At 36.5% G+C, this 24,902-nt stretch overlaps 1 protein-coding gene across 1 annotated transcript in view; it reads left to right on the top strand.

Moving 5' to 3' along the window:
• The window catches only part of Zdhhc17 (zinc finger DHHC-type palmitoyltransferase 17), a 51,897-nt gene that overhangs the window by 9,843 nt on the left and 17,152 nt on the right, over nt 1-24,902 (top strand). Inside the window, exons 2-8 of the mRNA XM_051206433.1 lie at nt 6,780-6,883; nt 9,433-9,555; nt 12,808-12,885; nt 13,382-13,526; nt 16,770-16,834; nt 17,446-17,608; nt 24,009-24,134. Coding sequence (XP_051062390.1) covers nt 6,780-6,883; nt 9,433-9,555; nt 12,808-12,885; nt 13,382-13,526; nt 16,770-16,834; nt 17,446-17,608; nt 24,009-24,134 — 804 coding nt within the window. The remainder of the gene's footprint in view (nt 1-6,779; nt 6,884-9,432; nt 9,556-12,807; nt 12,886-13,381; nt 13,527-16,769; nt 16,835-17,445; nt 17,609-24,008; nt 24,135-24,902) is intronic.

Raw genomic sequence — 24,902 nt, 5'->3', positions numbered from 1 at the left:
ATTACATGAATGGAATAATTTAGTAGCCATAGAGGATTGATTTGATATTTTTTCTCACTCAACATAATTCTTGGAGATTTGTCAGGTATTTGTGGCAATTTTGTTACTGATTGCTATTCTATAGTACGAATGTACTGCTTTATACACACGTAAAATACTCAAGTTGTTTTTAGTTTTTAGTGACTATAAAGAAGGTGGCTTTAAATATTTGTGTACAGATATTTGTGTAAACATCAATTTTTAATTCTCTAGGCAAATGCCCATGAATGCAGTTACTGTAGCATATGGCAGTTGTACATTAATGTTTTTAAGAAATCAAGCTGTTTTCCATAGTGGCTGTGCAATTTACACCCATTAGCAGTGTATGAATGATATGATCTCTGCATCCTCACTGGTAGTTAATGATGATGCTTTATTATTTCACTGTTATAGCTTCTTTCCAATCTGATTTTAAGATTATTTTTGTGATTAGGTTGCCTCTCTGTAGGAGAGCTCTGACAGGGATACAGAGGTGTGGAGTTAGGGTCAGGTATGTGATAGTGAGGCTTGAGTGCATGAAACAGAAAACATTTGTAATTAAGTATGAAAGGTTAAAGGGGTGAATTGGAAGTAGGGAAAGAAGAGATGCTTTTGATGTCTTTATTAAGGGTCATGAATATGATAGTGTTGACCTCTTGCTGGAGAAGGGCAAGGTTGTGGATTTGCTAGTTAAAAATTCTAAAATGACTGAATGTGTGTGCATGATGTATATATGTGTGTGTGCTCAGTGTGTGTGTCACAGCATGTGTGCTCACAGGACAGTTTAATAGAATTGAGTCTCCCCACCCTTGTGTAAGTTCCAGGGATTGAATTACAGTTCCCAGGCTTACCCAGCAAACACCTTTATCTGCCAAGCCATCTGTTGGCCTCCATTCATGAGTATTTTAAAGCAAACACACATGGATGAGGAGCTTATTTACACAGGTACCGATAACTGACCATTAGATTTTATTATAGTAACAGCTGTGAGTTTGTTTTGATTTTGGGGAATAGGGAACAAACTTGCTTTATTGCAGTCACTCAAGTAGGGAAAGTTTTAACTAGGCCAAAGATGACAAGGTACAACTTGGTTTCAGACCTATGTCAAGCCTAAAAATAGATGTTGAGGCAGCAATTCTATTAATTTATAACCCCCCATGTATGAGGTTTTTTGGTGGGTGTGCATGTGCAGCAGGGGTGGGTGTGTGTATGTGTGTGTGTGTGTGTGTGTGTGTGTGTGTTTTACTGATTGTCTTTCTTGATTGCTCTCCATCTTACACTTTAAGGTAGTCTCTTGCTGAACCTAGAGCTCAACATTCACCTAGCTGTAGTTTAGCAAGCTAGCTTGCTGGAGAAACTGCCCCTTCTTTCCCAAGGGCTAGGGATTAAAGGCAGGTTACCACATCCATTTGGCTTTAAGTAAGCAATCACTTCATCTACTGAGCCATTTCTTGGCCTGGTCTCTTTCTTAGACAGTGTCTTAGTTAGGATTTCTATTGCTGTGAAGAGACACCATGACCATGGCAACTCATATAAAGGAAAACGTTTAATTTTGGGTTCAGAGGTTTAGTCCGTTATCATCATGGCAGGGTATGAGGGAGTGCAGGCAGACATGGTGCTAGAAAAGGAGTTGAGAGTTCTATGTCTTGATCTGCAGCATAGGACAGACACCTTAAAGCCCACTCTTACAGTGACACACTTCCTCCAACATTACCAAACTTACTGCAGCAAAGCCACGCCTCCTAATAGTGCCACTCCCATTTCCTTTCAGACCACCACAGACTTCATCCTTCTTTGTAGCTAGCCCATGGTGACTAGGCACATGTTATGGCTCCTCCCTCAGCATCCTGAGTGCTGGGTATGGGACTGGTATGGGCAACCACACTCTTGGACATTTAGCCCATCCTAATATTTATGATGATAAAGCCCTTGTCGTTAGCCATTTCCTGAGTGTGGGAAGTGGCTAATAGATAATGGCTTATCATATTAAATGATGATTTATTAAATGGTGATATTAAATTAATGATACTAAATGTCCTGTATCCTTAGTGAACTGTCTCTTGTCTGTCCTAGTTCACTGGGGCTGCTGCAGTAAGATAACAGACTAAAAGGCTTAAACACAGAGCCCTTCCTCCCCAGTTTTGGAGGCTAGAAAACAAAGAGCTAGATTAAACTGTTGACAGGCATGCTTTCCCCTGGCACCCTTAACTTTCAGATGTCTGTGGTCTCACTGCCTTTTTTAGTCTATAATTTTTAATGTTTAGTTTTGTAGTAAGCTTTGATTTAGTTTTATATAATATGAGCTATAAAAGTTGGTTTGATTTTTTTTTTATCTTAATTTTTGCCTATAGATGTTCCATTTATTCCAGCAAATTCTTTCCTCTATTGAATTGTTTTTATATTGTTAAAAAGTAGTTGCACATGTATGTGGGTTTTCATTTCCTGTTTTTTGTTTTGGTTTTTGTTGTTTTTCTGTCTCTCTGGACTCTGGGTCTAAAACTAAGCCAACACTCTACAGTGTTAATTTTTGTTGTGTGATCGTGTGTGTGTGTGTGTGTGTGTGTGTGTGTGTGTTTATATATGTGTGATTGTTCTTAAAATTTTAGGAAAGAAGTCATCTCCCCATATAAATAAACTTTCTGTAGGCACAAAGACTTTTGGTGGAATCTTGATAGAAATTATAAACTTAGGGAGAATATTTATGGACATATTTATGATGGTTATTCTAGTTGATAGATATGGTTTGTATGTCTGTGTATGCAGATTTTGATTCTGTTCACTAGTATTTAACATAGAATACTGCGTGTGTCTGGTTCACTGACTTGTGTCCCTCATCTTCAGTTTTTGGCTTCACCACATTGTTTCTACCAGTGAAAAAATTCCTGGTCTGAAACCAAACACTATTCCTTAGATCTCATTTCTGGTCTGACTTCTGTTCTTATTCATGGCAAAACTTCCCTAAAAGAGTTGTAGATATTTTTTGTCTATAATTTCTTTCCATCCATCCATCTTAAACCATCTCCAGTCAGGCACACATGTCCTTTTGTCAAAATTATTTGACTTTAGTGTTGCTGAGTTTGGTTTATAAGCAGTCTTTGCTGCAAGGAAATAGAAACCAAAATGGTAATTTTTGGTGTTTCTTAGGTCTCCCCAAATGAAGAAGTCTGGTAAATTTAAGTATAATGAAAAGAAACCATTTGCATTGTTACTGGAGTATAAATTGGAACTGCTACCTTGGATTACAATTTAATGATGAAGTTCAAGAAACTGAATCAGTTTATCTGCACATGTTTTTGTAATTTGACTAAAAACAAAACATAACAAACAAACCGTTCTAAGCAGCAGAGCATCAAAAAGAATAAGCAGCTATGGCCAGTAGGGCAGTGTTTTTGTGTGGTTTACTGATGTAATGAAATGTCATTTACCACTGAGTGAAGGAGAGCTGTTTGTATCAGGGCTGATAAATCTCAGAAAACCAGGGTTTGCTTCTGGGTGTGAGAGATAAGTGCTCTTGCAACCCATGTGGAGAATATTGAGTATTTGGGACAGCTTTTCTTTCCTCTTAGCTTGCTTTTTGGAGGACAGCTCTGAGAACAGGATCTGATAAAGACTTCTGCATTTGAAAGGGAAAGATTGAACTTGCTGAAAGTAGCTGTAATTTACCCCACAACTTTTTATACCATCAGCCTGTCCAGTGTGGAGAGAATGTAGTGTGAAAAGAGATTCTTTGACGAATTTAAAGAGATTCTCTCTCGATTGACCGAATGGCATTCCTGCTAAAATTTGGCTGTGTGACCAAACAAGGATAAGAGTCGAGGTCAACTGAACATGGGCTCACACCAGTAGTCCCACCAGCATGTGGGGACACAAATCTGAAGGTCCACATGTTTGAAGAGTTTGAAGACAGGCTGGGCTGCAATAGTGTGATGTTGCCTCAGTATTCTGTCAGTCTTAAAGAGTAGACCTCAGAACTCAAGATGACCCTGTTGAGAAAGCCTGTACTTGAATATCTCCATAGGTAGTCAGTAATTGAGAGAACTACACAGTGTCAGCTCTGCAATTTGGACGTTGTCTCTTTTCTAATCTTGTTTATCCTCTGGTAGTTAGGTGTCTCCAACCCCCAAGATAGTGGGACCTAACTCCTCAATAACTACTACCTCTGAAGGAAAGTCATTGCAGAGATGAAAAAGGATCTATGATGGGAGTTGTTTTGCCTTTAGCAAACAAGAACAGTGATTTGGGATTTCTGATCCAGAAGCCTAAAATAATACATTTGTGTTGCTTTCAGCCACTAGGTTTGTTACAGTAGAGATAGCAAACTAACATAATTCCTTGACACAGTGCTTAATGATTTTTTTTTGGGGGGGGGGGAGGCATAGTAATGGAAGCTCAGGTAATAGGCTATCTAGGAGCCTGAGGGAAACAAGGGAAAAGGGAAAGTGATATTTGAATTGTGAATTGAAGGGTTTAAAAATTTGTCTACACCCAGTACTACTAAGTAGGATGAAGACCATGAGCTAAGATATAAGATAGCAAGGTTTGAAAGTGTGTAGCTTGCAAATGTATAGGAGAAAGAGAATGGTAGATATAAGTTTAAAAAAGTAGACTGGGGCAGGTTGGTGGAGGAGTTTGTATGATTGCTAAATTGTTCTCACTTGATAAACCTGATCATAAAAATCTGGAGAGAGATGTGGGGACAGTAGTATAGACAGAGAGAGAAGGTGTTGTAAGGGGTACTGAGAAAGGGGCTAGTGAGGATTGGTTTAGAAAAAAACATTCTTGAGCTTTGAAATCAAGAGTCAAGGTTGAATGAATGTTCTATCTAGGGTGTTTAGTAGGTAGAAACAAACACCTTTTGGCAAACATGAAAGCCGAGGAATGAAGCTCATAAGAGTATTTGCCCAACATAACTAGTCCCCTTCCCCATAGGACAGACTAGCCCTCCCGCAAGCTAGCCCTCATCATCAGGAAATGCTTGTGGATTACTTGAGAGGATTAGTTGTGTGAATCCTGTTATTCCTTGCATAAATCTTGCTGATTGAATTCGGCTGCATAATGAACTGGATACATAATGCCTTTGTTTATTCTCAAAGATGTGAGTTCGACATTCTTTTAAGAAATTATTCATAATACTTAGGTTTTTATAGTTTGCAGATTGATGGGAAGAAACTAGGGCTCTATTTGTACAATCCAGAAGACTTTACCTAATAGTTGAAAGGCGTTAGTTCATGTAGAGAGTTAGGGAGCTAAGCTCATCTAAGACAGTTTGTCTTTGGACCTGTTGCATTCCAACTCCACACATCACTGATAAGAATCAGCTGGTCTTGTAAAATGTTTTAATGTAGGTGACTTAATCATTTTTGCTATTGCTATGGGCATGACAATGAGAAAACAATACCACCTATTTTTGGGAAATTAGATTGTACGTTAGACTATTCAAGGAGATATTCTAAAATAAATAATTTATATGATCATATATAAGAAATCTGTGAACATAAATTAGCAAAAACACATTATGGTTACAACTATCTCTAAAATATAAGTCAGGCTTACACAGATCTATCTGTATAGTACTTTACAAAGTAAAGAGCTCTCATGATTCTATTAGTTAGGATAAACTAGGTTTTTGCTGCAGTTTCAACCCTAAAGTGTTAATGGCTTCAATGTTACTGGTTCATGCAACACATACATTATGGGGTAAACAGTGGCTACTTTTGAATCTAGAATGAATATTTTTACTCTTTAAAAGGATTGCTGGTATCCATGACACAGAAAGTGAGAGTGAGGCATATATTCTTTGTTCATAGTCACTTAAAAATAAAAGCCTATCACTGGCACACACTTCTTTCAAATGGCCAGAGTTGTACAATCTTACTATGTGCCTGAGAAGACAGGTGGGACTATTGATAAATAGCATTAATGATTGCAGTTGCGTTCAAATATAAAAACCAAGACCAGAGAAGCCCAAGGAAAAGATTATTAATCTTAGTATGTCAGAAATACATTGAAGCCGCAAATCAATAATTCTAGAAATGGGACAGACATCTTTAAGTAAAAAAAAAAAAAAAAAAAAAAGGTAATATCTAATCTTGCATATACAAGACTAATCCAGACATGCTAAATGAATCTCAGGACCCCAGTAGAATACGGACGGTCCTCATACTCCAAAGTACGCCAATACTTATTTTTTTTCTTCTTCCTTCCTCTTCCTTCCTCTTCCTTCCTTCTCTGTCTCCTCTCCCCTCTTCTTTCTTTGTTTTGAGGCAGTCTCTCTGTGTAGTTTATGCTGTCCTGCCACTGAATTTGTAGATCAGATTGGCCTCAAATAGTCTGCCTCACAGTGCTGGGATTAAAGGCGTGTGCCATCATGATTAGAAGAGGAATGTTCTTACATGTTATAGTCCTCTAAGAGAACTTTCCCGTTGTTAATGTATTACACTTTATCTGGGACATAATGTTGGTGTTGAGGTGATTTTAGAGTAACAGGAAAGTTAAACAAGAGAATGAGAATCTCAGGAAAAAATATGAAGAACTCTGGTACAAACATCAATTGCTAATTTATCATTAACTTCTAATCTCAGAGCTTTTTAATTTGGGGATGTGTACAAGAGGAAGGTTTATTTATCCATCCATGGATTTTCTCTAGAATATGGATTTTAAGTAAGCTAAACATAATTATTTCAATGAATATTTGTCAAATAGCACAAAAACAAAAATATTAAAATATTATCTGTAGTTTATGTGTTTTTTCTCTTTAACAGGAAATCAAACCACAAAGCCATTATAACCATGGATATGGTGAACCTCTTGGGCGAAAAACTCATATTGATGACTATAGCACATGGGACATAGTCAAAGCTACACAGTAAGGTTTTTGTTATTTTCTTCCTTGACATTTGTTTTAAGTGAAGTATGAATATGAATTATGTATTCTATTGTCTTGGGGAAAAAGTCAGTATCTCAGTTACATTGTTGTAATTCCCATCAGCTGTTTTTGCATTTGAATCTTGCAATTTTATGAAGTTTATTATTGTACCTGAGAGTATTCAATATGAACACTAGAGAACATTTCCAACTTTAAAAGTATCTTTGAGTTAAAAAGGTAAGGGTATACCCTATATTCCCTACCACTCAACCAGGTACACAAATACAACATAGTTGATGTTGTATTGCATATATATTTATTATACTAAGAGAGATATCATAAAAATCTTCAAAATATAATCTTCCAAATATCAGATTATATTGATCTTTGAGGTTGGGTAAGAAAATGATGAATCTAAGAATAATGTCATTCAAATCATGTGCAAGTTGAAATACAGCAGGTGTTTTTTATCTGCAAAGGAGAAATGTGAGTTGAGTCCTTCAGATTTTAGAATTGTCTGACAGTTAATAGTCACAGTTTTGGTCATGTTTTTCTTGATCTTTTTTTTCATTTGTATATTTACTTCAAGAAGTTCCATTAGCATATATTAATTATATATGGTAATGAATTCATTGTGATATTTCCATGCATCCCTGTACCTTGTATTGGCTGTCTTACTGCCCTTCCTTTTCCTCCTGATCTTCTTAGTAATATGTTTCCCTTCTGGTAGACTTTTTTAAAAGTCTAGATATTGTGAATGAGAGAGGGAAGAAGTGGGTTTGTTTTCTTTTATTTTGTTTTTGAGACAGGGTCTCACAATGTGTGTATCCTTGGCTGGCCTGGAAGTTACTGTGTAGACCAGGCTGCCTGCCTTTGCCTCCCCAGTACTGGAAATAAAGATGTGTACCACCATGCCCTGTCTCAAACGTCATCTTGTACTGTATCAAGCTTCTAGAGCAGCACCACACACATAACTAAAATTAGTAAACAGTCTATAATAAACTAAGACATTAAGGGGCTGCTAGATGACTCATTGGGTTAACACCTTTGCCACCAAGCCTGACTTCCCAAGTTCTGTCCTTGGACTCAAGCTGTGGAAGCAGAGAATCTATTCCTGAGTTGTTCTCTGATTCCCCTGCCTGCACCATGGCACACATACACATCTGCACACAATAAATAGAAGAAGTAAAAACTTAATTACAGTTGTTTACTTGGCTGGAGAAATGGCTCATGGGTTAAAAGCTCATGCTCTTCAGCAAGCTGGTGAGCTTGTATCCATGGTCTGTGTTCAGTTCCTGCCTCCAGGCTCATGCCTTTTGTTCCTGCCTTAACCTTCAGTAATGGACAGTATGTAAACTATACGCTGAAATACATCCTGACCTCCTTCAGTGATGGACAGTATATAACATATATGCTGAAATATACCCTGTAGCCTGTATGCTGAAGTGCATTCTTCTTTTTTGAAGTGGATTTTGGTCAGTGTCAACCTTTGCAGCAAGCAACCAACTAAACCAATGTTACTGAAATTGAAATATTTTCTTTATGCAATTAAAACCAGTATTTCTACCTCTTCCTAATTGATCAAAGCACCATTTTCATATGGATTATAAGCTTAACTTAATATTTTATTATGATTTTGGTTTCATTCACAAAACTTCTAACAGTTAATTAAATCGACTTTATACTTGGAAAATACTTCCAAATAAAAACTTTCTGGATGCAGAGGGAACCCTTAGAGGAACTGGGTTTAGTTCTTGTAAGTGTAGCCCCAGTTTCCAGGGGATCCAAAGCCCTCCCCTGCCTTCCAGGGTCATGGTGTACACATGGTACACATACACACATGCAGGCAAACACTGATAAAATGAATCTTTAAAAAGGTAAGTTTTGATGCACAGTGGTGAGGACCAGCTTCTGTGTTTGCCTCCTTTATCAGATGGGAGCATCTTGGAACTGACATTCCCTCAGGTTTTAGTAGATTGACTAAATCACACAGGATTTACTTCCTACTCCAACACACAGTTTTATTTGCTGTCAGGAATATTAGCTAAATTCACAAATTGAGAATCCTAGCGTTCATATAAAACAGTTTTTGTTCATGATAGTCCTCTAATATTTTATGTATCCCCTGTTACTTATTTTCTTATATTTAATATTTTTTAACTTCTGTTTAGTTTTAAAATCTACATAGTTTTATGGACTGTTTTGATATAAAGAAATTGGCTGACTTGTATTTTTTTCTGATATCTTTTTGTTTTGTACCTCATGAAATTTTGCATTATTACAAATGAAATATTTTAAACTTGCAACAAAAGGGTTAGTAAAAGCTGTTGACATACTGATATTTTCAAATGTATGTTGGAAAATAGTTTTAATTTCTAAGTATGAAAATGAAGCTTTAAGCCAACCAAGTGTGATGTCACACATGTAATTCCAGCAACTTGGGGCCTGAAGTAAGAGGTTGCTGTTTGTTTAAGGCAACCTGGGCTATCCTGTCTCCAAAAAGGCTTTTAGCATTAAGTGGTGATAGCATTACTTGTGCTCTTTCCTAGGTATGGGATATATGAACGCTGCCGAGAATTGGTGGAAGCAGGGTATGATGTGCGACAACCGGACAAAGAAAATGTTACTCTTCTTCACTGGGCTGCCATCAACAACAGAACAGATTTAGTCAAGTATGTGCTGTCTGTACCTGTCATTAATAAGCGCCTGTGTTCTCCATTACTGTAGAATTACTGAGGATGGTTAACAATTTCTAAAATCCATAGCTTTCATGGTGTATTTTCTGCATAGCTTAAAAACCAGTACAGTGAAAGCTTACATGAGTCAAGTCATGTAGAATACTTTTCCATGTATATTCTCTTTGGCCATAACTGTTGAAATAACTCCACTTGAGATGTAGCAATTATGAGTGAGAACACTGAAGTAGAAATCTTAAATATGCTACCCAGTATCATCCCAGCTAATAAAGGTTAGAATTATTAGACTTAACTTTGGGTGATTTCACTTGGCTCCTACCTTCTGAGTATAGATTCTAGATAGGAAAAGCCGCAAAGGAAAGGTGTATTAATATGCTAATAGGTGATATACTCTTACCTAAATCACACCAGGCCTGTGTGATAAATACTTTCCATCTTTTAGCTAAATCTGTTTGTTTACCATTGACAAGAAAGAGGTAAGCAAGAGCTGAGTGGTAGGAGTCCACTGGTGATCTTTGATACTGTTTTTAGGTGAGGACATGAATCCAAAACAAAGTGCTTGGAAATGGAAAGGTAAATGTAGCAGAGAGTGAAGAGCAGGCAGGTATTAAAGCCAAAGATGACAGTGGTAGCCATCAAAGTGCCAAAGTCCCTAAGGGGCCACTTCCTGAACAGCATGCTCTGTTTACCCCTTCTTCCCTCCTCCAGTTTCCTGACATTGCTCAGTCTTCAGCGCACACTCTCTCCTATCTAGGAAGGAAACTTTCACGTGGAATAGAAACCTAGGTTGATAGATTTTCTGTGTCTTGTTTTGCCCATCCCAAAGGTCACTGTTTCCTGGCTTTTGTCAGAAAAAGCCATTTAAGCATGTCAAGTTTTTGTTGTGTGGTTTCTCTTAAGCTTTTCTATTTCTCATTTCTGCAGTTTGACATGATGTGTTCACAAAGTATGAATTTCTTTTTTATTTACCTTAATGGAAATTCAGATGATTTTGATTTCATATTTTATCAGTTTTGGGGGAAAAGCTTTTTAGCTATTGCTTTTTTTTTTTTTTTTTTAACTAAAATTATACTTTTTTTTTTTTTTTTTTTTTTGCCTTCCCTTCCTTCCTCTAGCCCCTCCCATGTACCTCCTTGCTCTTTCTCAAACTCATAGCCTATTTTTAACTGTTGTTATCATGTATGGATCTCTATACATTTCTAAATAAATAAATAAAACTTGCTCAGTTCATATAGTGTTAGTAGTGTTATGTCTGTGATTTCAGGGCTGACCACTTTGTAGTGGAAACCAGGCACCCTTGGGCTCTTCTGGAGAATACTGTTTCTCCTCCTCTTTGTTTTCTTTAGGTGTAGAGTTGAGGCCTCATGAGCTTTCCCTCTTCCATGTTAGTTAGGGTACCTACTGGTGTTGTCTTCGTTTGGCTCATGTTTAAGCAGTCATGTTGATGAGACTTCATAGGTACAGCTTCTCTGATACTTTGTAAGAGACACATTCTCAAAGCAAACTTCCTGTTCCTTTAGCTTGTGCAACATTCCCACTCCTTCTGCTATGATCCATGAGCCTTAGGTGCAGGAATTAGATCAGCTGGGGCTGGGTACCACAGGATTACTTGTTTTCTGCTTTTTGATTGGTTGTGGTTTTCTATCATAGCCTCTATCTGTTCCAAGATGTTTCTTTAAAGAGAGGTGAGGTCTATACTCTCTCTTTAGAAGAATAAACATATAGAATGTAGTTGGGACTTATGCTGATTTAGTAAAGGGTTGTTGAGTCTGTCCAAGAAGGACAACTTTGCTAGCCCTGGTTAGTTGGGTAGGAGTCTAGTTCTGTGTATGATTCCCATCCTGTTGTAGGTCTTACGTCAAATTAGAGAGCTGATAGTTACCACCAAGGTATGCATGCTAATATCGTACCCTTGGGGACATTGTGCCATGCTGCTTATTGTAGTTCAAAGGTATCATAGCCCGATAAGGACTATGGTTTGTTTCCCCTCTTGGAAGCTTATATGGCACCTTTTAGTATTGTGTCTTCAAGGGAGGAGGCTTTCTGGTCAGATCCATTTCAGGTCTTCTGGATTCTACATCCAAATGCACAGTGTCTTAAACGATAGTCACCTTCAACCTCTGTGAGACAACCAACATAGGCAGCTTCTTGTGCCTAGTGTTGGGGTATTCCTTAAGTGGTCTATGGCTCTTTAGGGTACACATTGGCAACTCAGATGGGAGAATTTCATTTCAAGTATGTATGAATACAAGGACTTTGTATTGTGTAATTTTTGGTGAATATATAATATGATTCCTTAAAACTTTTTCAGACGTCCTTATTGTTATTTAACTTTTCTCCGTCCTTCTGTATTTACCTAACTTCTTCTTCATCCTAATTAAATGTCCTCTCTGTTTTTCCTTGCACCTGGCTATTCCCTTCGCTGTTGCTTGTCTGAGACACTGGGCGTGACTTAAGCATAAATGAGCTCTCAGAAACTACCTCCAAAGTGACACACTTCCTCCAAACAAGGCCATCTCTACTCCAACAAAGCTATGCCTCCTAATAGTGCCTCTCCCTTTGGGGGCCATTTTCCTTCAGACCTCCATAGGCCCCAGTTATTGTTTAGGGCTTCCTTTTGTGGAGTTCAGAAGAAGGAAGAGTTTGGTTGTCAAGGAACATACAGTATGCAGTTATAATTATCATGCTCAGATTCCATAAGCTTTTGCTTCCAGCCTGTGTCCCTTCCGCTGATGCATTTGATTTTAGCTGTTTATATCTAGTTACCAGGCATAAGGTGTTGAGTAGGGGGTTCTCCCCAAAAGTTCAGTTTGACCTATTGTGTGTGTATTCAGAACTCATTCACTGTGGGTCATCAGCAGTGAGAACTGCTGGCGCAAGCTTCCCTTACCTGTTATATACACCATTCGTGGCTCTTGGATGCACAGCTTCTCAGTTCCAAAGTTGTATGTGCTGCTCAGATCCTTGTGATTGTCCGATCACCTTTTTTATATGATTATTCGTCATTTTTATAGCTTTAAAAATCATTTCTTTTTCTTCTAGAACAAAAATAGTGATGTGTTTAATACGAAACCTTTCTAAACATGTTTTTTAAGCTTTCAAAAGACTGTTTATTCTCAAAGGTACAAAATAGGTTGATAGCTCAAGTGGAAAACATTTTATTTTCCACATAATTTTCTAAAGTTGAAGATGAAAACTATCTAAATTATTACAAATTTTATTTTATAGATACTATATTTCGAAAGGTGCTATTGTGGATCAACTTGGAGGAGACCTGAACTCAACTCCATTGCACTGGGCCACAAGGTTTGCATCGACTTCTGTTTCACCCCACTCCTTTGGCTTCTTTATCTTTTGTTTTTAATGATATGCCTAGACTTTATTTATTGCTGCCCAATGTTGTCATCATTGGAATCAGAGTTACAAAGTTGTCCTCAGGAAGTATGCAAGTCCATTTGTAAGGTTTGATCACATTTTGGATTAATAAATGTAATACTTTGTGGAAGTGTGTGTGTTTACAAGTAAACTGATTAGTTCATGGGACCCTTAGGGACATATTGGAATGGAACTAGCATAGTAATTATGATATTTAAGGAAGTTAAGATTGTTTTCATTAAGTTATCAAGGCTGTTGTTTAGATTTAAGACTGTCAAGAACCGTAAACTTCTGTGCCTTGTTTTAAAGAAATTCCATAAAATACATGATTTAACTTCCCACCATCACAGTCCTCAAGTATACTCTTTTCCAGAAAACAGTCTTTGAAATGACTTTATGTCTAAATGTTTGTCTTTCTGCTTTTTAGACAAGGCCATTTATCCATGGTTGTACAACTAATGAAATACGGTGCAGACCCCTCATTAATTGATGGGGAAGGATGCAGCTGTATCCATTTGGCTGCTCAGTTTGGACATACCTCAATTGTTGCTTATCTTATAGCAAAAGGACAGGTAAAGAAAATGTCTTAATAGTGTGTTGATGTTAATCAGATGTTCTCCATGACTTAAATGCCTGACTTTCCCTGGAAATGCTTAGGTACTATTTTCTGCTAAGTGAAGAGAGTAAATAAGTGTAGTTATTTTGATACTGAGTTTTTAGTGTACTTAAAAGTAAATATAGTTGGGGCTGGAGAGATGACTCACAGGTTAAAAGCACTGACCTCTCTTCCAGAGATTCTGAGTTCAATTCCTAGCAACCATGTGGTGGCTCACAGTCATCTATAATGAGATCTGATGCCCTCTTCTGGTGTGCAGCCATACATGCAGGCAGAACACTGTATGCATAATAAATTAAAAAACTTTAAAAAAACAAAAACAAAAGAACACAAAAAAAGCAAATATAGTCACAAATTAGATAATTCTCCATTAAGTTGGTTTTTAACTTTTAAGTATGATAGAAATAAGTAGTGAAAATCAAGGGAACATTTATTTTTTTTATTTAATTTTATATAACAAAGTCCAATTAAATGAAAACAAACATTTATACACAATATTTGGGAATTTGGGCGTCGTTCTTTCCAAACTACTTCCTGCTGGTAAGGGGCGCTGTCTTGGGGGATTCGAAGAAGATTCAGATATCCTAGCTGTAGTCTGTAGGGCTGTTTTGTCCAGCTGTTTGGAATGTAGGATCAGCTTGTACTCTGTTTCAGGCGGTCTGGTGTGATCAAACCACATTAGTCTGGAAGGAATCCACATCTTCTCATTTTCTGTGGAAACAAAAATAGAAATACTTTTCCCCAGTAACTTGTTCTTCAACTTAAATTTTGGAGTCAAAGTGTTTTTTTTTTTTTTTTTAATTTATTATTTTACATGTCGATCCCAGTTCCCTCTCCCTCCCTCCCTTCCAGCCCTCTCTACCCTCTCCCATGCACTCTAAACACCCTCCCCTCCCAACCCCCCACCACAATACCATATGTAGGGGAATGCCATCCAGTTGGGGTCATGTAGATCTGACAAGTTCAAGGGAACATTTATAATCTGTGTTTTAACTTTAACTGTTTCCCTTAAATATTGTCAGGATTTCTATTACTGTGGTAAAACACCAAGACTAAAAGCATCTTTATTTTACCTACACTCCCCATCACAATCCATTGTCAAAGGGCATCAGGTGCAGAGCCCATGGAGGGCTCACTGTACGATGTTTACTTCTCATAGTATTCAGCCTGCTTCCTTATAGCACCCAGTACTGTGAGATGACCAGGGGTGGCGCTGCTGCCCCCAGTGAGCTGGGCCCTCCCACGTCAATTATTAGTCAAGAAAATACTCCACAGGTTTGCCTACAGAGCAGGCTGATGGGAACAGATAGCATGTTAATATTATCACAATATAAAAACACATTCTAAACTTCCAAAGTCCCATAGTCTCCTTTAAAAAAAAAAAATCACACTTGAAAAGTTATGTCTCTTTAAAATATTCAAAATCTTTCTAAAATAGTCAAGGTCTCATAACTTGTGGGTGCCTGTTAAAAAAAACATAACTAAGTTAAATACTTTCTGACTGCAAGAAGAAAGAAGCAGGGTGTAGTCACAGCCTGAACAAAACAAAATCAAACTCTGTCAGTGTTGAACATCTGGGATTCACTCTCCACTTTGTACAGCCATCCGTCTCTAAAATGCTATAGTCTCTGATGCAGCTGGGCTGTACTTAGTCATTAGTCTCTTGGCCTCTCTGCAGGTACTCCAGTACCGCCCTATAGTGCCAAGCCTGTTCTTAGCTGGGATGGTGGGACAGCTCTTTTTGCATTGTCCAGACTCTACACTACCACTGTTCAACAGGGAAGTAGATTTCTTCTGAAGCATACAGACAGGAGCGCTTCCACTGACCTCACCTACAAAATAGTGTTTCTTTCTGTCAGCTAAAGCTTGGGCATCCCAGCTTGTGTTGACTGTGGCAGATGTCAGCACAGCACAAGGAAGTGGGTACTATAGGGACCATCTTTGGAAATTATCTTAGGAGGTTATCCTTATCCTAGTTTCCTTCTTATACCAGGGGTTGGAGAATTTATATTTACTTATTTTCTTTTTCTTTCCCCTATTAGCTGGGAAAAAACAGATGATATAAATTTTTGAGTGTTCATTGCCTTTTTGTTAATTCAAGTGATTGGGAAGCTTGGCTCATTTCATTATTTTTTAAAATCTGGAGATGTAGATAGGTTATAACAATATCGAGGGAATGAAGCTGGAGAGGTGGCTCAGTGTTGGAGTTCCAGCTAGGCAGCTGTACGCAGCACCTCTAGCACTCAGGTAACAGCTGGGCTGTGGTGAAGAAATCCCCCGCTGCCGTTAAGTGGAAAATCTTGAGACTGACTCTAGCCAATCAGTCTAGCTGACCCTGTCTTAGAAAATCAAGTGGGTAGCTGTAGAGAAAGATATCCAATATCTGCTTCTAGCCTCTCCACCAGCATATGTGGCCAAGTGTGCCTATACACACACATCCATCCAGCACAGAGAGAAACACACACAGATTCACACAAAATCAAATGGGCCTGGGTGTAATCAGTCCCACTGCCTAGGAGCCTGAGAGGCAGGAGCACCACTACAAGTTTGAGCCCAGCTGGGGCTGCATGGTTAATGCCAGGCCAGCCTGGACCATGGGATGAGACAAAGCACCTTAATAGGAAGAAATATCTACAGGATCAACGAACAGAACTTCTACTAGCATGTTTAATATAAAAGATAAAATATGATGATCTAAGTTTTTAAAGTTGTTTTTCCTGAGTAATTTTTTTCATAAAACAGCAGTACATATTTAAAACATTTAGACATAATATTGTGTGACTTAATAGGTATAGTATCTACAAATGCCTAAAAATTGTCAAGGGAATAGGATATAAAATTGTGGTATATCTTTACCTTCTGAAAAATGAAGACTATAAAAGAGTGTCACATGGAAACTTTCATTTTGTGAATTGTCTTTTATTCTAAATTAAGATTGTGTAATAGTAGTGTTTGAGGACTCTAAAATAGCTTAAGGTCTTTAAATGTAAAACATTAAAAGGGAAGCCTGAAAGCATAATTTGTAAACCAGTTAGGTTAATTAGTGGCAGCACTTATTTTAAAGTTAAGAGAGAAACTTTCATAAAGCATTCTTGATTGAGTAGTAATGTTGTAGGTTGTATAACATACAAATTACATAGATGTTTCCAATTGATTTTGGCAAGGATCTTAAAATTCTGCTTTGTGACTTTATTATCAGGATGTGGATATGATGGATCAGAATGGAATGACGCCTTTAATGTGGGCAGCGTACAGAACACACAGGTATGTAATCATTGTGACTACTCAGATCACATCAGCATAGTACAGCATGAAACAAGTGATTAGGAAGACAGGCACATGGCTACACTTGCAACTGTTTAAAGCTTCTAGAAGTAACTAATTTAGAACAGAAGTCACTCTCGACCTGTTTTGGTGTCTGTACTTTGGCTCACTATTCTCTTAATTGTGAGAATGGAAGAACAGTTTACCTTTTTAAAGTAATTACCTTTTCATGCGATTGTATTATAAAGTTTTATGTATTCATTTTTAAGTTGTCTAAAATCATTTTCGTATCAGTCCAAATTGAAATGAAATATTTTATTCTTTAAATGTGTAGGCATTAATAATGTGAATTCTTAGATTAAAAGTAGGAAAGTTAGGACCAAGTATGCCGTTTCTTGGCACCATGTTACTCTATGTAAGGTTGCATATAGATGATGGTTCTTATTAAAACATTAATTGCTACTGATTGTAATATTGTTGAGGCTAGAATAGATGTGTTCTAAGATGGAATGAGAGTGCAGCCACAGTCAGTGTAGTCTAGTCTGTGTAATGATTTCGATAATTGAAATTAGGGTTGTTGTTGTTGTTTGTTTGTTTTTTTTCCTTTTCAGTGTGGATCCAACTAGATTGCTTTTAACATTCAATGTTTCAGTTAACCTTGGTGACAAGTATCACAAAAACACTGCTCTGCACTGGGCAGTTCTAGCAGGGAACACCACAGTCATTAGTCTTCTTCTGGAAGCTGGAGGGAATGTGGATGCCCAGAATGTCAAGGTAAATATTTACTGCTGTTGAAGGCAAAGGAAGACACTAATATATGAGTCTCTACATAAAGCATATTATTTTGTTGTTTGCTGCTTTTTGTTTTTAAAGACTGAACATTAGAAGAAACTTATTAGCCTTTGCTTTTGCAAAATAGTTTGTTTTCAAAACTTAGGTTGTTTACTTTCATGTTATATTTTAATAGTTTTTATTTGAGGATGGCTTTTTTTTTTAATTAGAGAATTGCACTGGATTTTAGAAATTACATACTTCTAACTTCTATAAATGAAGGATAGTAGCTTTCTGGTTTCTTAAGAATATCATTACATGTGAGTTTATAGTTACAAAACACGTTATCCCATCAGCCAAATGGCACAGCTGGTAAAAATCACTTGTTTGTAAAAGGCTGACAACCTAAGTTGAATGACTCCCAGAGCCCATGCATACAAAGATGTGGAGGGAGAGCACCCACGTCCATAAAGGAATGCTCTGACCTACCTTCAAGCCATGGCACAAGCATCCCTGTGTGCATCATACTTCCACACATATGATAATCACAGCAGTAACAAAGACATAAAAATTCTAGTCATTCTTTGATTTGGTCATTTTAGGAACTTATTTCTTTAAAGAACAAGACTTTTAAGTTTGACAAAACCCTTTATAATGTTTAAAGAGTAGTGAATTAACCTGGGATAAATATACAGAATTAATCTAATGTACATGTACAATTTAACATGTACACTTTGAGTTTTTAGAATTTGTAGACATCATAAATTGTCCACAAACACGAGACTGCTAAGGGCCTGGCAAGATGATTCGGTGGGCAAGGGCACTGGCTGCCAAGCCTGATGACCTGAGTTCCCCCTTCAGGACATGGTGGAAGGAGACAACTTCCAAGTTATCTGACCTCCACAGATGAGCTGTGGCATATGTTTGTCCAATCGAAAACACAACATAAATAAGTGTCAAAGTTGGTTCTGTTAGTATTCTCAGGTTTTGGTTAATCATTTGCATTCTTAAAGACTTATGATCCACTGTGTCCTTAGCAGTAATCAGAGTAACTACAATTATTATTGTCAGGAATCACTGTCTTTTGACAAATGTTTTTAAGGATTAGCTGTAATTTTTTTTTGTATTTTCTGGGCCATGTTTTATAAACGGCTAAAGAAGATATGCTAATTAAATATAAGGGGAGTTTAAGTTAATACTAACCTGAAATAGCCAATGAAAAAGTAGGTACCTCTTGCTGGATCAAGGCATCTCTTTATGTTCTAGTGAAAATTCTTCCTTTACAGGGTTACTTTAAGAAGAGAAGGTTAGACTATTAAAAATGGTTTGGATTTACTTTTATTTCATAGTTTAGAGAATTTTTAGAAACTAGTCTAATTAGAATTTTTGAGCTTAAATATTATAAACTACAAATTTGATAAAAAGCATGCGTTTTCTTTCTACTTTTTAAAGTTCTAAGTCTTATTCCTACCCAGGATGATCAGAATGGTCCACTAAGCACAAGAAAAAGGGAAAGGTGGCACACTGGAATGACTGGCATGTGATGGGCCCTTAGCAAAGCTATTGGCTAAAAGAACAAAGATTTGCTTAGTCTTCAGTTTTTCCTAAGCTGACATTTGTGACAGCCAGTGTACTGTTCTGCCACTTCAGAAATGATAACACAAATATTTGCCTTTGCAAGAATTAACTTTTAAGGGGATGCACTAAAAATTTTTAACACTGGTTTTAGTGAACTATGCTGAGCCCCGGCCAAAAGAATAAGGAAGATTCCCAACTAAATTTGTTGGACCAGTGTTCCCTTAGGGAAGTTAACTGAGATTCTCTCAATTTACCATCTATGTTCCTTTCCATCTCACTCTCTTTGACTTCTAGATGTCCAGTCTTGAGGTTCATGTACTAGAAATATATTTCAAGATATTGCTTATATCACTGTAAAGAAAAAAAGAAACAATTGTTGTACAGCAAGTAATTTTAGTTTGCTTTTTCCTAATTGCTATATTAATATATTTGAATTACAGTATGCCAAATAATTCTGTAAGCAAGATGGCCTGTAATTTGAATAAAACCTTAGGACAATTCAGTCATGATCTTAAAGTATTTGTAACATGTTTGAAAATTTTAACATCTTTTAAAATAATTAATGAAAATTTGTGATCTGCTCTAACCATTGCATAAACATTTAATGTTGGTAAGATAGAAAAGTCCATAATGAATTTGAACAGAAGGATAATGATAAGTTGTATTTGATAGTATTTGTATGATTTTTACCTTTTTTCATTTACATGGTATCAAGGTCAGAACACCTGGTATCTACAATGCCAAGTGATTGAGCGTACTAATGTGCCTGTAGACATTTTATTTAAACTCATGCCTTTTTAATAATTTAGCCTGCACAGATTCACGGTTGACTAATGTTTAAAATGAAAAAAGTCCTTATACCCAGCACTTCATGCTTGCTAGGCAAGCATTCTACCCTTGAGTACTATCCTCTAGCCTAAAAATGTGATTTCAAGTATAATGCTCTTGTAATGCCTTTTGCTAAAGGAAATTAAGTCTAAGGAAATAATTCATTTGTTCATGCAACATTTATAGTTTTGAGGAGAAAAAAAGAGATTTTTGTTTCTAAATGTTCTTTTCATATGGTTGAAAGGAGAAAATAAGAATGAAATGCTCTTGCTGTTGGGATCTAGCATTCTCTGTATACTTGAAGGACAGTTACCACTTCTAATAGAAACCATTCTTGCATTCATTCAGTACATATTGTAGGTTGTCTCATTGTTCAAGACAGATTAAGGTCTGTGTTGTCTCGGAACATACATTCTGTTGAAGAAATAGATGCAATTAAGTGTCAGGGTGAGAAGGTGATAGTGATATGGGGACTCCTGAGACACTATTTTCTTTGAATGTTATGATTGGAAGGTTGTTGCAGAGATAAGTCGCAAACAGATTTTCCATGAGTACTACAAGGCCAACAAGGGTAAGATGCTGAGTTTTAGGTGTGTTAACTGAGGCTGGCTTAGAAGTACAGTGAGCAAGAAGAACCTTAAGAGGCAGGTGCCAGACTGCATGGAAGCTATAAGTCCTGGGATACAGGAGGGTTTGTATAGACTGCCATGGGATGTACTGTTTGTTTTAGATACTGTTTTGGTTGAAGAAGCCATTGAATCATCAAGACAGTAGAAAGATTGGAAGATCAGTTAGGCTTGTATTTTTGTTGTTCTATTTATAAGGATCAAATGTGAGCTTAGCCAAGGAGTAGTGATGGTGATAACTGGAAGGATGAAATACTATCTATAATATCTTAGAGTAAGGGCAGCATAGTGGCTTATATTTGAGAATGAAAGAAGATACCATTGGTGATGGCAGCTTTTGTTTCAGTTGTCTTTTGATGTGGTTGAGGTTGTGAATGCTGAGGCAAAGTACCATTTTCAGTTGAAGATGATAGGATTCCTTGCTGCTTTGATAATATTTAGCATGAAATGATGCCTTTTCACTGTGTGCCACATAAACCTAATTATTTAGGTTATCGCAAACTTTGAAAAGGAAAAATTCGTTTTAAAAACCCCCAACATAATTCTTTGTCCATAATTATGAGTTCATTTATTTACTTCAGTTTTCATTTTTAATATTAGGAAAGATCATCTTACTAAAAATGAATTGTAGGGACTGGAGAGATGGCTCAGCAGTTAGGAGCACTGGTTGCTCTTGCAAAGGACCCGGGTTCATTTCCTATCACCCACATGGTGGTTCACAACCACCTACAACTCCAATTTGTGCTGGCAAGCACCTGGCATTCATGTAGCGCATATACACATAGGCAGGCAAAACACTAATATACATAGAATAAATAAATAAATAATAAATATGCCTTTAAAATGTAAAATAAAAATGAATTGTAAGGGTAGGATGTAGCTACAAATCTAGATTTGATTTTAAGAACTATAAAAAGTTATATTTTCCAGGCAAGATAAAACAAACATTTTCTGGGCTATAATCGTTTAACTATTTGGTCCTTTACTAAAATAATTGCATTAAAAGTAAGGTTAAGTTTCTTTTAAATGTGTCTAGGTTAATTAGAATTTGCTTCTGTAAATTGTTTGATTTAAAAAATTAGATTACTTTAATATATAAAACATTTCTTCCACCAAAATAAGATGGCTTATTTTGAGGACTATTTTAATAATAGATAAAGTATTTTAAAGTTAATATTTAAAAGCAAAATACGCTAGAGTAGATGCACAGTGGTTCTGGGATGACATAGACCCATAAACCCCTTAGACTTGTGTACAATATTGCTGTAACAGCATTTTGAGTTGGGGAAGATCATTGGCTTTCATAAGATAAGTGTCAAAAGAATTTTATAACCACAGCCCTATGTTATGGGTAAATATTAACCATAGAGTTAGAAAGTCATTTGTGTACTAAGAATAAAGAAACAAATTATGGCTTATTTCATAATCCTTTTTTACTATGGTGGTTTTGTTAATTTTTAAAGATTTTTATCCTGTAGCTATAGTTATAAATTTTAATTTGGGAAGGAAAATAGACCTGAGTGCTCCCCAAGGATTTCCAATCTTTTGTTTCTAAAACTATCAAAGGATGCAAATAGACAGAAGGGTCTCTTGTAGTTTCTTGGAAGGAAAGGAGGTGAGACTCGTCGGAGGGGGCAGTTGTTCATTAGCTCTTGAATGCCCGGACCTCAGTGGTCTCTAACTAGTGTTTATCAGTTTTGGCAGTGAGATTCGGTCCCACTAAGGCATAATTTCCAAGTGATCGTCCACCTTAGCCATGGTTATTTGACCAAAACCTCTGAAGAGTTTCTGTTTACTACCAGTGACATAGTCTATAAATACTCCATGTGGATTCTTGCTGATGCTAACTTTTGTTATTATTTACTTACTATTTTGGCTGCAACATGGAGTAATCAGATATAGACTTGATTCTGAACCCTGGTTTCAGTACACCTCATGAACTGTTTGTTTATTTTACCAGCTGAATAAAAGAACTATACGAACACGGTCAGATGACTAGCGGAGTTGAAAGGTTTTAAAGCTCCCTCAATCTTTCTGTCTAGGCAATCCTTAGGTGTCACATGGCCCTCTAGTGGAAGGGGAACTCAGCTGGACCGAGGCAACTGCAGGATATTCTGGGAGTTGTTACCCAAGGCATTGCTATTATTCAGGTAATATTTATAGTTTGGATTAATTAGCTGCTTCTGAAAACCAAGGTGATGGAATTCTGGAGTAAGGAAGGAATATCCAAAATAAATATCCCTCTTTGTGGAAGGCTCACCTAGATTAGCCCATTCCTTATTAAATACCATTGTTTTTTTTATTATTATTATTAAAAATCTGCTTGGGCTTTTGAAATTTTTATTGTTTGTTTATAATTATTTGTTGCTATATAGTAGTGTTATGCTTAATTTTTTTTTAAAGACTATGTTCCATACTTGATAAGTTACTATCTCTCCCAAATAAAGTACCTTAGGACTCCCTGCTTATTTTTTTGTTTGTTTGTTTTGTTTTTTATTCCAGCATTTTGCAGTAAAATTTTAATTGTTATTTAAAAAAAAAGAAAAATCTGAGTATCTTTCTTCAAATCTTGCCAAACAGTTTTAATTTATCCTTTTTATTAAAGAATCAGATAAATAGAGGATATTAAATAGACTGAAAATGTAGGTATCTAATTTATGGAAGAAATAGAAGATTTGAATTAACAAAAACGAAAAAGAACTCCTAGGGTTAAGTTGTGTACTTCTTGTTTCTTGACTTGTTGCTGTGCCCCTGCATTCTCGTCTTAGAATTTAAGGGACCTTGTAGCTTCTAGCTTCTAAGTGGAATGAAATGATTTCCATTCAGTTGCTCTCCTGTGCTCTTTGGGAATCTCTCTGTGGGTGGGTAAGTTTCTGGTAGGTTGAATGCCAGTACAGCAGTTGATATAGAAGCTGACCTTTTCTTCCTCCTCTGATCTCTTGTTAAGGCTCCCACCATTACTGAAGGAAAACAGACTTGTGACAACTTGGTACAGCATTAGGATGTTTTACAGTACTTGGTATTGTTAGTGAGGTCTGTAAGGATGTGCCTAACTGATAAGCTCAGTGATAGCCTGTGATCCAGCAGGTACTAAATACCTACTTTTTGATTTGCTTTCTAATTTGTCAAGAAAAAAAAAAAATAGAATCTTATAGCATAAGATGAAAAAATATATTTTTGTTGTATTTTGAATGGGGAATGATAACAGGTATGTAATGATTTAGACTTTTAAATTGATTTATCTGATATCAGGAATCATTGTCAATGAATGTATGATTGTAGTCAATTTATTCCTATGGAATTTCTTTAAAAGTTATTGATGACAATGTTAGTTTTATTTTTAATGTGAATATCTTCTATTTACATCACAGGGTGAGTCAGCACTTGATTTGGCAAAGCAAAGGAAAAACGTGTGGATGATCAACCATTTGCAAGAGGCAAGGCAAGCGAAAGGGTATGACAACCCATCTTTCCTTAGAAAGCTGAAGGCTGATAAGGTAACGTGTGGCTAAAAAGCTTTCTGTCTTCAATCTATACCTTATTTGGTGTAAATATTCACATACCTTAATTTTCACATTCCACACTGTCATTTTTAAAATATTATTTCAGCCGAAATAAAATGGGGTATTTAGCAGTTTCTTGTCTGTGCTTAAGGAGGGTGGGGGTGCTCATAAGCAGGTTTAAATTTGAGTGGTCCTGTAGATGAAAGCATTCCATGTGCATTTGTTAATATGATAATGAATTGTGAAGCGTCTTAGTCTTAATGTGAGTTCTAAACTGAGTACTATAGCTCTAATTAATTGAGCTTTTAGCTTTTTGTGATGTATTGTAACTTTTAGAGAGGAAGTTTCCATGGACCTATTTTATTGAAAGTCAATTTTCTTCCACGAACCTTCAGTTTTAAAATTTATGCCTGTTGGCCTGTCTGCCTGTAATAGGATTTTGAAACTTAAATCATTTTCCCAAACAAGAGTCTAGCTATGTTCCTTAGAAGACATCATTTCTACTAAAAAGGAAAATATTACTTAACTGGCATTTAAAAATATGCTTAAATAATTAAACAATAGCCGTATATCTTTTCTCTTGACAGTAATTGTGTGAATGATACTAAGTTGTTCTTTGTTATTATTATTTTTTTTTTAGCAATACTGAGTACTTAGGCTTTACTAAATACACAGGTGTTGCCATTATTCCATCTGCCAGTGTGACAGAAATAGTAGTTTTAATAAAGTGCGATACACTTTGAAAGCAGCAGCCCATTTCTG

The sequence above is a fragment of the Phodopus roborovskii genome, unplaced genomic scaffold (genome assembly GCF_943737965.1).
Source record: "Phodopus roborovskii unplaced genomic scaffold, PHOROB, whole genome shotgun sequence".
In the NCBI taxonomy this organism is placed as follows: domain Eukaryota; kingdom Metazoa; phylum Chordata; class Mammalia; order Rodentia; family Cricetidae; genus Phodopus; species Phodopus roborovskii.
Note: the sequence above shows the minus strand (reverse complement) of the source record. Positions and strands in the feature narration are given on the sequence as shown.